Source organism: Poecile atricapillus, chromosome 22, assembly GCF_030490865.1.
Source record: "Poecile atricapillus isolate bPoeAtr1 chromosome 22, bPoeAtr1.hap1, whole genome shotgun sequence".
In the NCBI taxonomy this organism is placed as follows: domain Eukaryota; kingdom Metazoa; phylum Chordata; class Aves; order Passeriformes; family Paridae; genus Poecile; species Poecile atricapillus.
Genome location: NC_081270.1, coordinates 6,853,513 through 6,867,986, shown reverse-complemented (window position 1 = coordinate 6,867,986; position 14,474 = coordinate 6,853,513). Strand labels below are relative to the sequence as shown.

General features: G+C 54.0%; 1 protein-coding gene across 1 annotated transcript; it reads left to right on the top strand.

Annotated features, from left to right (window-relative positions):
- The first annotated feature begins 440 nt into the window (after positions 1 to 440).
- NBL1 (NBL1, DAN family BMP antagonist) lies at positions 441 to 12,621 on the top strand. The gene is made up of 4 exons (XM_058855366.1): positions 441 to 572; positions 9,896 to 10,090; positions 10,259 to 10,370; positions 11,579 to 12,621. Exons 1-4 carry the CDS (start codon positions 550 to 552, stop codon positions 11,816 to 11,818), a joined length of 570 nt encoding a protein of 189 aa, XP_058711349.1. The 5' UTR covers positions 441 to 549; the 3' UTR covers positions 11,819 to 12,621.
- Positions 12,622 to 14,474: the final 1,853 nt, after the last annotated feature.

Here is a 14,474-nt window from a genome sequence, read left to right as displayed (position 1 = left end):
AGCAGGAATTCTGTTTAAATAAGAGTTGCTGGCGTTCAGCGAGCCCGGTGCAGACTCTTGATGCCTCTGCAGGAACCGAGCGCAGGGACCTTCCCCGGGGCTCTCCCGACCGAAACCCCCTCGTTCCGTGCCCGGGCGTTCCCAGCTGAGCTCCGGGCTGAGCTCCGTGCCCGGCTCCTCCAGGCTCTGGGTGCCTCTCCCTCCTCCCATCCCTCCCCTCCCCTCCTTTCTCCTCCTCTCCTTTCCCTGCCCGATTGTGCAATCGAGAGCGGCACCGCCCGGAGCCCGGCACCGGGGGGAGGAGGAGGAGGGAGGGAAGGAGAGAAGGAGGGAGGGAAGGAAAGAGAGAAGGAGGAAGGGAAGGAGGGAGGGAAGGAGGGAGGGAAGGAGAGGAAGAGGGAGGGAAGGAGAGAAGGAGGGAGGGAGGGAAGGAGGGAAGGAGGGAGGGAGGGAGGGAGGCGGCAGCTCCCGCCCGCCCCGCGCCTCCCTCCGCGGCCGCGCCGGGGATGCGGCAGCCGCCGGGCACCGCCGGGCCCCGGAGCCCATGGGATGCGCCCGCCGTCTCCTGGCTGGTGAGTAACCCCCGCCTTTGTGTGCCCCAAAACCCGCTGCGTGTTCCCCCCGCCCCGCATTTCCCGTCTCTTCCCCTCTCTCGTCGCTCCCCGCTGATGGATGGCCGGGAGGATGAGGATGTCGCCACGGGCAGAAATCGCTTGCAGATGAGGCGGACTCGAGAGGGGGGGATCTGCTCTGTAATGGTTCAATTATTTCCACGGCGCAAATAGAATAAAAGCCGGTCACACATCTGTGGTACAGAATCCTCCCCTCCTTCCCATCCCTGCCGGGGCTCGGAACAAAAGTGCCGAGGGAAGAACGGGAACGCTCAGCATCGATTCAACACCAGCAGCAGACGCGTTCAGCGATCATAAAAGAAAAGAGTTTTCCCGATGGCAAGGCAGTAAACTTTTGTTCCTTGAAAAGTTCATCCCGGGGATTAATTTCCATCCTTGTTTCATGGAAGTACTTTAGGTATTTACTGTAAAGCTTATATCCGATATATCCCTACCTGCTTTGTGGACCCTAACGTAGAGTTTCAATTTACCTCGGTATTTGTAGCAATTTTTATTTGTTCTCTGCATTTAAAATCAGTGGGGATTTCTCTTTTTCTCTGGTAGGTGTTTTGGGAACAGAACATGCTTTAGCTCGCTTTCAGGCTGCATTAAAATTGATCTGGACAATCCCTTATTCCCTATTAACATTTCTCTTACGAGGGCACCAGCAAGTTCTGCTCCACTCCACAATTTAACTTTTCCATACAGGATTAACCCCATCAAATTAAAAATTCAGCCTGTGTGAAGTGTTTGTGCATTTAGGACACCGTAGCTTTTCCATGCTGGTTTTTTTGGGGGGTGGAAAAATCTGCACCCTGCTGAACCAAGTGGGAAAGATCCTGAGGATATGGAGAGACCCTGATTTTCCCTTTTAGCTGAAGAGCTCAGTGACCTCTTTGCAATGTCCAACCAGCCAAAAATCAGCTGCAAACACCGGGCACTTCTGCCTTTTGAAGGCAGTCTCCCATCTCGTAAAATCTCGCCTCAAATTTGCAAACCGCAGGATGGGAAATGGAATTTGCCTTCAGTATAAAAATCCCAAGTGTTTGCAAACAGCCCTGAGAAGAATCCGGGCTCTTGGCTTGACCTCCCCGAGCCGAATTCCAGCTTGGGGAGTTTGCGGTCTCACAAAAAGGGCAAAGGAGCGAAATCTTCCCGAGCTCGTCTTTCCAGAGCAAGGAGAAGAGTGGAGCTGGAGGGAATTTTGGGTGCTCTGGAGGTGCAGGATCAGGCTCTGAGCCAAAATGCTTCTCGAGGAGCCTTGAAGACCTGCCCGTGTTGGAGGAGCTTTGCTGGCGTTGCCGAGGGCGGATTGGGCTGGTGCAGCCACGGGAAATCTGCCCGAGGAGCTGAGGAAACTCCTGGGCAGTTTTTGCTGCTGTTCCCATTAAAACTTCAGCAGCTCCTCTGCCAGATCCCATATCCAAGCACGGGGCAGGCACAGCCAGCTTCTTCCTCCGTCCTTGGGCCTCGCTCCTGCTCTTTTTGTTTTGAAGTCCTCTGGAAAAAAACCTCCTTCCTCTGCAGCTCGGAGATCCCCTGGGCCAAGGAGCAGAGGAACAGGGTCCAGCACGGCTGAGGGCAAAGAAACTTCACAGCCACTCAAATCAGATCTAAAAAACCCGACCAGCTGATGGAATTGTGCAGAGTGGGAGTGAGGGGTGGGCTCTCAGCCCTGTTCCCCAGACCTTTGTTTCTGGTGCTGTTTGGGGAGGCACCAGGGCTTTCCTGGACATAAATGAGCAGCGAGGGTGGGAAGGGAACAGCCCAGAACCCGTCCCAGCAGTTGTGGAGCGGGGCTGGGCTGCTGCCCCCATTCCCAGATCCACATTCCCTGTGGAGCTGAGCTCTGGAGATGGAGTCAGGATGGAGCCCTTGCTCAGGTCACTCTTAGCTGTGGTTTAAACCTCTTTATTCTCTGACACAGAGCGGGGAAGGGAGTGCTGCTCTGGTCACAGTGTGATTTCTTTCTGGGCCAAATCCTGCAGTTTTAGGAGGAACTGTCTAAATGTCAAGTGTGAGGTGAGCCCTGGTGGTGACTGGAAATGCCAGCTGGGCCATGAGCTCTTACATTACCTGCAAACCCCTCTGGCCTTGCTCTTCCATGTGCTTTTCTGCTTTTGTCAGTGCTGTGGGTGAACAACACAGACCCTGGGTTTAACAGAACTGAGGAGCTGCTGTGGTGTAAAGCAGAGACTAAAAGAGAGCAAAACCACATCAGGTCCCTGAATTTCTGCTGCTGTGACCGAGATACGGCCTGAATGGGTATAAAGGGAGAGGGAGGATCCTGAAAGATCCTCAGCTCCATCCATGAGCTCTTTTCTCCTTTCCTCTTTCCCCTTCTTGCTCCAGCAGCTGGGAACCTGATCCTGCAGGCGCAACCCCGCTGCGTTGGGTTTTTATTCAAGTTTGGTAATGAATGACCGAGCCAGCGTGGTTGGCATCCCAGACAGCTCCCCTCGCTGCCTGCAGGAATTAAAAAAATCATCATCCTGGTGGCCACTCTGGAACTGGTTTTATCTGGTTCCAGTTAGGCTTGTTTTGAGTAAGACGAGCGGTGCCAGATTCTGATCTCATTTGCACCAGTGGAGTCATTTGGAGGAGCCGGTCCCAGTTTACCTCACCCTGAGTGAAAGCAGAACGGGGAGCAGCTCTCCCAGGGCAGTGCCCGCTGCAAATCCAACCTGGGAAAAGCTCCTGGGATCCTTCTGGGGGATTTTCTGTGCTCCAGCAGGGAGGGGAGAGCTTGTGGTGAGGGATGCTCAGGCTCCCGAAGGTGCTGCTCACCTTTCAGCAGTGGGAAATTGCTGCTCCCAGGGCTCAGGAGCAGCTTTGGAGAGAGCAGCACAATCCCTGATTCCATTTTGGACACCCAGCACCCTCCTGCACGTCCTGATGCCCTCGGCCCCAGGCTGCCTCTCCCGGCTCTGTGGGAAGCTCCAGCTCCAGGGAAGAGCAGGAGGCAGCCGGGCCCCGCTCAGGTCCAGGCATGTGAGGAAGCCTCGGGCTGAAAAGCTGCTCCCAGCTGTGGGTGCTCCTCAGCTGCACCAGGAACGGCTCCAGAGCGCTCAGAGCTGCAGGGCTGGGGCAGAGCCCGGACCCTCCCTCTGCCCAGAGAGCTGAGGCTGCCCAGGCACTGATCCCAGGCTTGTGCATCCCCACAAAGCTGATCCCAGACTTGTGCATCCCCACAAAGCTGATCCCAGACTTGTGCATCCCCACAAAGCTGATCCCAGACTTGTGCATCCCCACAAAGCTGATCCCAGATTTCTGCATCCCCACAAAGCTGATCCCAGATTTCTGCATCCCCACAAAGCTGATCCCAGGCTTGTGCATCCCCACAAAGCTGATCCCAGACTTGTGCATCCCCACAAAGCTGATCCCAGGCTTGTGCATCCCCACAAAGCTGATCCCAGACCTGTGCTCCAGTTCCCCCCCCAAAGCTGATCTGATCCCACTCATGCTCCAGTTCCTCACAAAGTTGATCTGATCCCACTCTGCTCCATCTCCCCCCAAAGCTGATCTGGTCCCAGACTTGTGCTCCAGCTCCTCACAAAGCTGATCCCACTCGTGTTCCAGCTCCCCCCAAAGCTGATCTGGTCCCACTCTGCTCCAGTTCCCCACAAAACTGATCCCACTCGTGTTCCAGTTCCCCCCAAAGCTGATCCCACTCTGCTCCATCTCCCCCCAAATCTGATCTGATCCCACTCGTGTTCCAGTTCCCCCCAAATCTGATCCCAGTCATGTTCCAGTTCCCCCCAAAACTGATCCCACTCGTGTTCCAGTTCCCCCCAAAACTGATCCCACTCGTGTTCCAGTTCCCCCCAAAGCTGATCCCACTCGTGCTCCATCTCCCCCCAAAACTGATCCTTACTCCCACCCCACTTGTCCCCCTGCTCGTGGGAGCTGCAGAGCCCCACCTGCTTCAAGAAGAGGGGGCTGGAGGTGTGGGGCCAGGATATTCCTGAGCTCAGGATGTTCCTGAGCTTTAGGTTGATGCATTTTCCTGGCTGTGATTGTTCTTAATGCTGAAGAAACTGAGCAATTGAAATAAATTAGCAGAAACTGTTTATATGATCCTTGCCTCTTCTCCAGGCCATTAATGTGTCCCTTTTTCCAGCAGAGCTCCTTCAGAACCCCATCCTAAGCCTAAATCCAGGGGTCCAGAGCTTTCCAATGACTTTTGTAGGTAAAGCAGCTTGGATTTTTATTTTTTTCCAGCTGCAAAAAATGAATTTCCCAAGTGCTCAGTGCATGGTCGAGAAGCCAGATTAAAACTCCCAATGTACCAACATCTTTTGACATTCTGGCCAGTGTGGGGAGGGCAGAGGGTTTTAAAAACTGCTTTTCTTTGTTTCTGCTTTATTTGTGTGACTTGCCCAACCATGCTTGAGTGGAAATTAATGTGTTACAGAAAGGGAAGCTCTAACATCTGCTTCTGAAAGGAGCAGACACAGCCAGGTCCACAGCTTTTGCTCCACTATCAAAAAGCTCTTAGGATGGATTCTTGTGGTTGTTAAATATCAAATGTCTTCCTGTGGTAGTTCCCTGTTTATTTTTTTGTAATTTCTGGACTGGAGCTCTGAGCTCAGGAGAGATTTCTGTTCCCATTTAAGCACTTTTGTGTCCTGCTGTCCTGAAGAATTCCCTCCAGACATTCTCAGTGCAGGGTTCTCTTCCCTCTCCCCTGCCCATATCAAACCTCAACCTGATTCTTTTGGGCTGTTACAGTCACTACAGTAAAGGTCCCTAAAATGGTAAAGTTTTAGCTAAATGCAAATTTAAAAAAGGGGAAGTATTAATAAGAACAGGTATTAAATAACATCTGTTGTTTTGATAGATGTTTTTCAACACACAACAACTTTTCAATTTTTTGCAATTGAGATTGAAGCTTTCCCTCTTAATAATGTTGGCTTATAAATTGTTTTGTTCCATGTAAGCAAATATTATTTGAGTTGAGTTTCCTAAGAGCCAATCCCCAGTGGGGTGCAGTGGTTACAGACCCAGCCATGCCCTGGATCTTCCTGGGCTGTTTCTTTCCAGTTGCCACTGAGAACTTTACTCTGCCTTCTCATCCTTTTAGGTGCCTAAATAATCCTTTTCCTTTGGGCATTTCCTGCAGTCAGATCTCTCCTGGCACGGGAGGGATCCCCTGTGAGATCGCTCCGTGCTCCCCTTGCTCTTGCAGCCAGGGAAACTGAGGCACAGAGCCTCTTTGGCACTCAGGGTGCTGTGACTGGGCTGTGACACCGCTGTGACACCGCTGTGACACCAGCCTGGGGTGGCTCCTGGCACCAGGGAGGGCAGAGCCCGGCAGGGTGAGGAGCTGGCTCTGTGTCCAGAGAGGCAGGACAGGATGGGACAGGACAGGAGAGGACAGGACAGGACAGGACAGGATGGGACAGGACAGGATGGGACAGGACAGGACAGGACAGGATGGGACAGGAGAGGATGGGACAGGACAGGAGAGGACAGGACAGGACAGGACAGGAGAGGACAGGACAGGAGAGGATGGGACAGGACAGGACAGGACAGGACAGGAGAGGATGGGACAGGACAGGACAGGACAGGAGAGGACAGGACAGGACAGGAGAGGATGGGACAGGACAGGGCAGGATGGGACAGGAGAGGACAGGACAGGACAGGACAGGGCAGGATGGGACAGGACAGGACAGGACAGGACAGGAGAGGACAGGACAGGATGGGACAGGACAGGACAGGAGAGGACAGGACAGGAGAGGACAGGATGGGACAGGACAGGAGAGGACAGGACAGGACAGGACAGGACAGGATGGGACAGGACAGGAGAGGACAGGACAGGACAGGACAGGGACAGGAGGAGATCCCAGCTCTGACCCAGACCTGGAGCCAAAACCTTCACCTTGCCCATCTCTGCTGAGATCTCAGAGTGGGGTGAGCCCTGTTCCTGTGATGTTTGGAAGCTTTGGGGGTTCTCATCTCGGAGCCTGCAGTGCCTCGTGTGTGGCCATGAGCAGAACCTGTGTTTGTGCTTCTCTGGCAGAACTGCAAGATCCTGGATAAGAAAAATACCTCTAAACACGTTAAACAACTCGTGAAACGTTCCTCGTGTCCACCTGCAAGCTTCTCTTGTGTTATGGTGTAAATTTCCTGCTGGAAAAAGAGGGTAAAACTGATTAGATCTGTTTTATTTTTCCTCCAGAAGTGTTTGGTTTCCAAATGTCTGGGAACAGCTGTGGGCTGGATGGTGGGAACGTGGCCTCCGAGGTAATTCCAGGGATTGTCCTCGGGCCCGTGTAGCGATGGAGCTTTTCCCAGCTGCTTCCAGGGACTCCTGAGAGCGCTGGGATGGGAGGAAGGAGCTCTTGAAGGTGACACAAAACATCTGAGCTATCAGAAGACCCCTACAGTGGGGAAGCTGAGCTCCCAGGGGTGCTGGAAAAGGGCTCTGGAGCCGCTCACCACGAGGCTGCAGCTGGGAGAAGTTGTTTGTGTCGGGAGCTGGGATGTGCCAGGCTCGGGGCTGAGTCATTTCTTTCCCAAATGCTGCTGGAGGGATGAAGAGGAAGGAAGAGTGAGGGGGGGGAGACCCTCACGGGCTGCTGGCTCTGCCGGAACTGAGCTGAACTTTCTGCTTGAAGAGCTTTGACTGGAGGGGGAAAAATGGGCCTCGGGAGGGGGAAGAGAAAGAAACCCCTGTGTGCCCTTTAATGCTCCTTATTTTTTTGCTTCTTGTTATCAAGAGGATGTTTTATAGCTTATTTATCAGCATAAATGAGGATTTCAGAGCTCATGGAAGAGCAGGTTTTCATTTCAGCAGGGAAGAGGAGCACAGCTTTTTCCAGCACACAGGGTCAGCAGGGGAACACACTTGTTCCTTTCGGGCTGCACCGTGTAATTTAGCTTGTCACGGAGGAATGTGCTCAATGCCTTTATTTAATCAGCACTTTACAAACCTCATCTTCCTTTTTCTGCCTTCCCAGAAGGGAGGGGAGAAGGAACACGGTGCTTTTGTCTCCGTGGCTGCTGTCAGATGAGCGCTGCTGGTGGCAGCTCTGTTCGCATGACTGCTCTGAGCTCTGGACTCGCTGCTCCCTCCCAAACCCAGCTGCATCAGATGTTTTCCTAAGCACTGGCATAAACCTCGTTACTTATTAGAAAAGTGGCCCTGCGGGTTCCAGGACATTCCTGGGAGAAGGAAAACACCATGTGCTGTGTTGGAGGCTGCAGGAATTGCTCCAGCTCCAAAGGGGTGCCCTCTTCTCCTGCTGGGGGTTCCCAATTCCTCGCCCCTTGCAAAGGGCTGGTTACAAACACATTATTCCTGCTCAGGAAAGGAGAAAACTTCAGCACATGGTTAAATTCTTTCCTGAATCCAAGCCCTGGATTTAGCAGAGCGTGGCATCACTCATCTTCCTCACGGGAGAGGATCCCTCGTGCCTGTGGATCTGCTCTGAGCAGCACAAACACCTCCACGGAACACAAATCCCAGGAAATCTCTCAGCACACACTGGAATTGTTTTCCTCTTCACAGCTGGGTAGAGATGCACAGAAACCTGGAAAAACCCCACCTTTCTTAGGAAACAAGGAAATTGCTCTCTAATCAGGCATGTGGAAGTGAACTTGTGTGCTGAGTCCAGAGGAATCTGGGCTGTTCCCCGGGGGCTGGGATTGCTCTTTGGGTCACATCCCAGCTCTGATCTCGGCCTTGCCTTTGGGAGTGGATTCCTCAGCACAGAGCTGCTGGCATTTGAGGAATGAGTGATGCTTGTTTCAGAAAGCAAACCAAGTGTGTGTGTGAGTCTGTGTGTGCAACTCAGCCACGTTCTTCCTTCAGGAATTGCAGAATTCCCCCACTGAAATGGGGAAAAAACAACCTCAGGCACAAGAGTCCTCTTCAGGATGGATGTATTTAACCCCACAACTCTCAGTGCAAGCTCAGGAGTTAAAAACCTCTGCTTATCTCCAGCCAACACCTTTGTGCAGGTATTCCCACCAGGAACCAGTGGGATTCACATCCCACAAGTGCTGGGAGGATTAGGAAGCATATATAATAATGTAATATAATAATAATAATAATAATAAAATGCAGGTGTTGCTGCATTATATTCCTGTGGTCCTTGTATCAGCAGAAAATGAGGAAATTTCTCAGAGACCCCACAAGATTCCTCCAGAGGGAATGAGGGTGCTCTTTTCTGGCTGGAGGACAGGGAAGAATCTCCCTCGTGTGTCTCTCGATTCAGATCCAGGAGCTTGAGCTCAGTGGAGGGAGAACAGAGCAAAATCCCTGCACAGCCTTAAAACCCCTGAGTGTTTAGGAGGGTGTCTCATTTCGATAAATCTGATGGTCCTGCAGCCCAGGGGGTGTGGATGAGGACTCTGGAGGGAATTTTTCCTCTCCTTCCCAGCAAGTGTTAGAGGGCTGGGCTCAGGAGCCATGGGAATCAACAGGAATCTTTCCAGTGTGGGCTGTGGAGCATCGTCTGGATAAATAAATAGAAGGAAATAACAAATAATGTGGTTCTAACAAATATTTTAGGAAGTATAAATGCTCCATCCAAACCCCACAAAGGAAAAAATTCCCCTTTTTCTATGCTGCTTTTCCATCCTGCGATTTGGGAGTGTTCATTCAGGCACCTTGGCTGGAGAGCAGAGCGAGAAAACCTCGTGGGGATTTCTCTGGGGTGTGGAGTGACCTCTCCAAACCTTTCTCCTTGTGACAACCCCCCCCCTTCTCTGCAGCTCCCACCCTCGGAATAACCCTTTGCAGAATTTGGGTGGCTCTGGACAAATAAACTTTGTATTGTTCTTTTCTGTGGGTTTCTCACAGGGCTGAGCTTTCCACAGCAGCGAGCTGCTGCCTTGCAGCGACATCTGCTGCGCATTCCCTGGAGGAGAGGGGTCAAGGCTGGCAGCAAGGCCAGCTTTGCATTTCAAGAAGGAAGAGGAAAAGCTTGTTCCTTCCTCAAATAAAAACATTTCCGTGGTGTGGGATTTCTCCAGCCTGGCTCCACTCGTGGCGGTGACGCTTTTGGTTTGGAAACTTCTCCCAGCCCAGCTGTGGGTGGGAAATGAGGAAAAGCCTGCTGGTGTTCCAGGCACAGAGCTTGGGAAAGGTGACTCTGAGTGGCCCAGAGCTGGTTTGGAAGAGGAAGAGGCAGAGTAGCACATCCCAGTCCAGGAGCAGCGTTCTGGGATGTGGGGATGGAGCCGTGCTCGGAACAACCAACAACTTCCACGGGGTAGGAGAAATGAGCTGCTTTGCCAATTTCCTTTGCTGCTAACGCTTTGCTCTCCGTGTCCAGGTGTAGGATTTGGGCAGAGCTGGCCATGATGTTATGGTTTGTGGTGGGGGCCCTGTTCCCAGCGCTGCTCCTGGCTGCTCCACCGCCCATAAACAAACTCGCCCTCTTCCCGGACAAGAGCGCCTGGTGCGAGGCCAAGAACATCACCCAGATCGTGGGGCACAGCGGCTGCGAGTCCAAATCCATCCAGAACAGGTACAGACCCACCCTCAGCCCAGGCCCAGAGGCCCTGGTGGCTCTGGGGTGGCTCTGGGGACTGTCCTGGCACAAGAAGCCAGGCACAGCCTCTGTCTCAGGGGAAGAATCTCTTCAAATCCAACCTCTGCCTCCCCTGAGCCCCCACCCCTCGTGCTGTGTTTGCAGGGCCTGTCTGGGACAGTGTTTCAGCTACAGCGTCCCCAACACCTTCCCCCAGTCCACAGAGTCCCTGGTGCACTGTGACTCCTGCATGCCAGCCCAGTCCATGTGGGAAATCGTGAGTATCCCGCTCTGCTCCGTGGGGCTGGGCTCTGACAACACTTCAGGGCCACTCCTTCTCCTTCTCTGCGCTTTTCCCACTCACAGTTTCCTTCCAGGGCGTCCCTCAGGTGTTTTGAGGTGCCTGGGTGGAAGGAGCCATTATCCCTCTGTTTCCAGAACCATCCCCTGTTGTTCCCTGCATTATTTATCCCTGTGCTGATCCACTGCTCTCTCCACTGCTCCCTTTGTCACCCCTTGGGAGATCTGGCTGTGTTTGATGCCCACAAGTTCATCCTTAGACCTCACAGCTCCGTGTCACCTCTGATCCATAACCCTAAATCCCAGAGGAGCTCAGGGAACCGGCTCAGCTCACATTTGATGAGAGGGTTTATTCCAAACCGAGCTGCTCAGCACCTCTTGTGGGTGGCCTTTGCTGTCTCCAATATTCCAGCAGTGCCCAGGAGCTGTGTCCTGCTGGAGTTGGTGCTGAAAGGAGCTGGGAGTGAGGTGGGGTCGGTCTCTTCCCAGGTGAAAGGAGGAGAGAAAACGGCCTCAAGTTGCACCAAGGGAGATTAAATATAAGATTAAATATAAGGAAAAAAAACTGACTGAAAAGGTGGTCAGGTTTTGGAAAAATTTCCTCAAGGAGGTGGTGGAGTCCCTGTCCCTTGGAGGTGCCCAAGGAACAGCTCTCAGTGCTCCAGGCTGGGTGACACGGTGGGGATGAGTCATAGGTTGGATTTGGTGGTTTTGGAGGTTTTTTTCTATCTTAATGATTCAGTGATTCCATGGTTTAGAGGTGACTGTGGTGGTGCTGATGGCTTGACTCGATGAGCTTGAGGGTCTCTTCCAGCCTTGATGATTCTGTGATTTTCCCTGAGTTTCTGGAAGGAGACATTCCCAGACAACTCCCAGCTTGCAGATTGACCGGGGGGTTTGATTTCTCTGGATAGAAACCCATCACATCTGGCCTAAAACACCTAAAACACCCCAAACCACAGCTCTGGGGCAGGTCAGACCTCCCAGCACCACAGGAACCTGAGCACTGACCCTCAGGAACCTGAGCACTGACCCTCAGGAATGTGAGCACTGACCCTCAGGAACCTGAGCACTGACCCTGAGCATTGACCCCCAGGAACCTGAGCACTGACCCCCAGGAACCTGAGCACTGACCCCCAGGAACCTGAGCACTGACCTCTGTGTCCTCATCCCCCTCATGCCCAGGTGACCCTGGACTGCCCAGGCAACGAGGAGATCCCCAGGGTGGACAAGCTGGTGGAGAAGATCCTGCACTGCAGCTGCCAGGCGTGTGGGAAGGAGCCGAGCCACGAGGGAGCTCTGTTCAACGTGTACCTGAACGCCGAGGAGAACGCGCCGCACCAGGGGCCCCACCACTACCCCCAGGAGATGGAGGAGCCCCCGGCCTCCAGCCAGCACCAGCACGAGGAGGAGGGCGAGGAGTGACCCAGCTCGTGTGGACTGTCCCGGCAGGGCTGGGTTTTGGGCTGGGTTTTGGGGAGGGAAGGGAGTGCTGGAGTTTTTCCCATCGAATCGCTGCCCTCGCGTCACCCCCCGACAGCCCGGGGCCTCTCCTGGTGCAAAATTAATTGCACATAATAATTATAATATATTGAGAGGAGCGGCACCAGGGGCTGAGCTGGGCTCTCTGTGGAGCTCTGCTGGCTTCTCCTCGTGCCCAGGGTGGAGGAAGAAGGGAAGAACCTCTCCAGAGCCCCACCAGGGATCCACATCTCTCCTGGGGTGGTGGGATCTTGGTCCAACCCCAAACCTTTGTGCCAGGTGGTGCCTGGGGAGGGTTTTTCCCCAGGATGTGTCTCTGGGGCTGTATTTGGTGACAACCCTCGCTGTCCCCAGGGCCACCATGGCGACCAGGGACTCGGACCACGAGCGCTGGGGCTTCACGTTTTGGGGCTGCAGGGGAAAGCCAAGAGCTGGGGGATGATCTGGGGGAGGTTCCACCCCTGTCCCCCTCTCCCTGCTGCACTTCCATGGTGGTGGAGGGAGAAGGGAGATGAGGGCTGGAACATCCCTGGGGGTCGGGGTGGGCACGGCCTCTGCTGCCCCTCTCTCTCTCCGTTGTATAAAGCTGATTCCTTGGCATTGTCCCGACAAGAGCTTCCAGAGCTTGTAATCGATGCCTCTCCCTCCTTTGGACAAGTTTTGGGTTTGGTTTTTGTTTTTTTTTTTCCCTTAAATAAATTAGTTGTGACTTCCACTGCTCAGTGCTCTGATGCCTGTCTGGTTTTTGGCAGTGCTGACACCAGGACAGGGCCCAGGGCAGGGGAGAGCCGTGGTTCCAGCAGCTTTCTGCTGCATTCCATCCGGGAAAAGGAGGAGAGAGAGCTGCTGGAAGGAAAAGCAAACCCAAATACTGAACCTGTGGGCTGCAGGTGGCCCAGGGAGCCTGCAGGGCAGCTGTGGAGGGTCCCACTGGTGTGGGATCTGTGGGATCCGTGGGATCTGTGGGATCAATGGGAGCTGTGGGAGCTGTGGGATCTGTGGGAGCTGTGGGAGCTGTGGGAGCTGTGGGATCCGTGGGAGCTGTGGGAGCTGTGGGAGCTGTGGGATCTGTGGGATCTGTGGGAGCTGTGGGAGCTGTGGGAGCTGTGGCAGCTCTGCCATCACGCCACCTTCCCCGGCGCTGTCGCCACTAGGTGACAGTCTTGGTCCGGCGTGTTCCTTGGAATCCACACGCTCACGGCCCCCGGGAATGCTCTGGAATGTGAATTCGGACAGGAGGGACATCCCCTGGGGGGGAGGAAGGGCTGGGACCAGCGGGCTCTTCCCAAGAATGTTTGGATCGGGCATTGGAGGTGCCCTTGCAAACCTCTGTTGCCAGTGATGGCAGGGCAGCGTGGATGTGCCCTCAGGAACCATCAGTGACGCTCCTTGGGCTGGCTCTGACCCTGGGGAGGGTCCATCACTCCAGGAGGGGTCAGAGGGTGCTGGGCCAGCTCTCAGTGTCCCCTCCGTGGGGCTCTGGGGACTCTGCACAGGTTGGAGAGCAGCTCTGTGCCTCGGGAGCTGGGACAGGGTGTGCATGGAGGCAGGAATCGCCACAGCAAAGGGGATGGGCTGAGCAGGGAGGGCCTGGCAAGGCTGGAGGTGCTCTGTGGGTCACTGTGATGGTTTTGGGCTGTGAAGTGTCTGTCAAGGAAAGGAGCTTTACCTGAGGGCCAGGAAAAGGAGGAGAAACCCCTGGTGGTCACTGAGCACCATCATGGGGCTCTTTTAGGGTGGAAACAGGCTGGATTTAGCAGGGGGATGTTCCTGTAAACCCCAGGAGCTGCACTCAAGGTGTTTGGAGTCTCCACCTCTGTTCCACACAAGCTGAGCTCCAGCAGGGGCAGGCAGAGGAGGGCTGGTGTGCAGATGAAACCAGAACTCGATGAAGTTAGCCAGGCTCTGCCCAAATTCACACCCAAGGAGCCATCCCAAGGAAGGACATCCCGAGAGTGCCTTGCACTGTTGGACATCGCTGTGTTACACCCTGGACTGCCTGGATGTCCTCACCGGAGTCTCTCAGCTCCCAGTTTGACTTTCTCTGCCTCACCATTTTTTTGTATCACCATGTTGATGCTTGGGTGGCTGTTGACAACCTGGTTTTGCTTTCCCTGCTAGCGGTGCTGGAGAGCAGAGCTGGTGGAGTCCATGATCCCTGCAGATGTGTCCAGAAACGCAGCACAGGGAGACAGCCAGGACAGCTGCTGGCATGGAGAAGTTTTTGCAGGGACAATGGTAGGATTTGGTCTTCATTTCAAGGCAGGTTTTTTAAAAAACCCATTTTGCTTCAATCAGTTCAGATTCCCTTCCCCAGCAAACACATCCAAACCAAAACCTCCCATGTGTGGAGGATGAGCTGTGGATGTCGGGAAGAGGCTGCCCAGAGAAGCTGGAATCCCTGGAAGTGCCCAAGGCCAGGTTGGAACAACCTGGGGTAAAGGAAGGAGTTGGGAATGGGATGAGCTTTAAGGTCCCTTCACACCCAAAGCATTCCATGACTCCATGACTCTGATCCAATCTCCTTCTCAGAAGCAAAAGCTCTGGAGACAAACTGGGATGTTCCTAATGCTGGGATGAGAAGGAAGGCTGGCTTTGC

What these genes read in the sequence shown, in the direction of transcription:
- NBL1 (XM_058855366.1), top strand. Translation starts at nt 550, where the DNA reads ATGCGCCCGCCGTCTCCTGGCTG. An exon ending in CGCCCGCCGTCTCCTGGCTG is followed by an intron (nt 573 to 9,895) that starts GTGAGTAACCCC and finishes CTCCGTGTCCAG; the next exon opens with GTGTAGGATTTGGGCAGAGC. An exon ending in CCCAGTCCATGTGGGAAATC is followed by an intron (nt 10,371 to 11,578) that starts GTGAGTATCCCG and finishes CCTCATGCCCAG; the next exon opens with GTGACCCTGGACTGCCCAGG.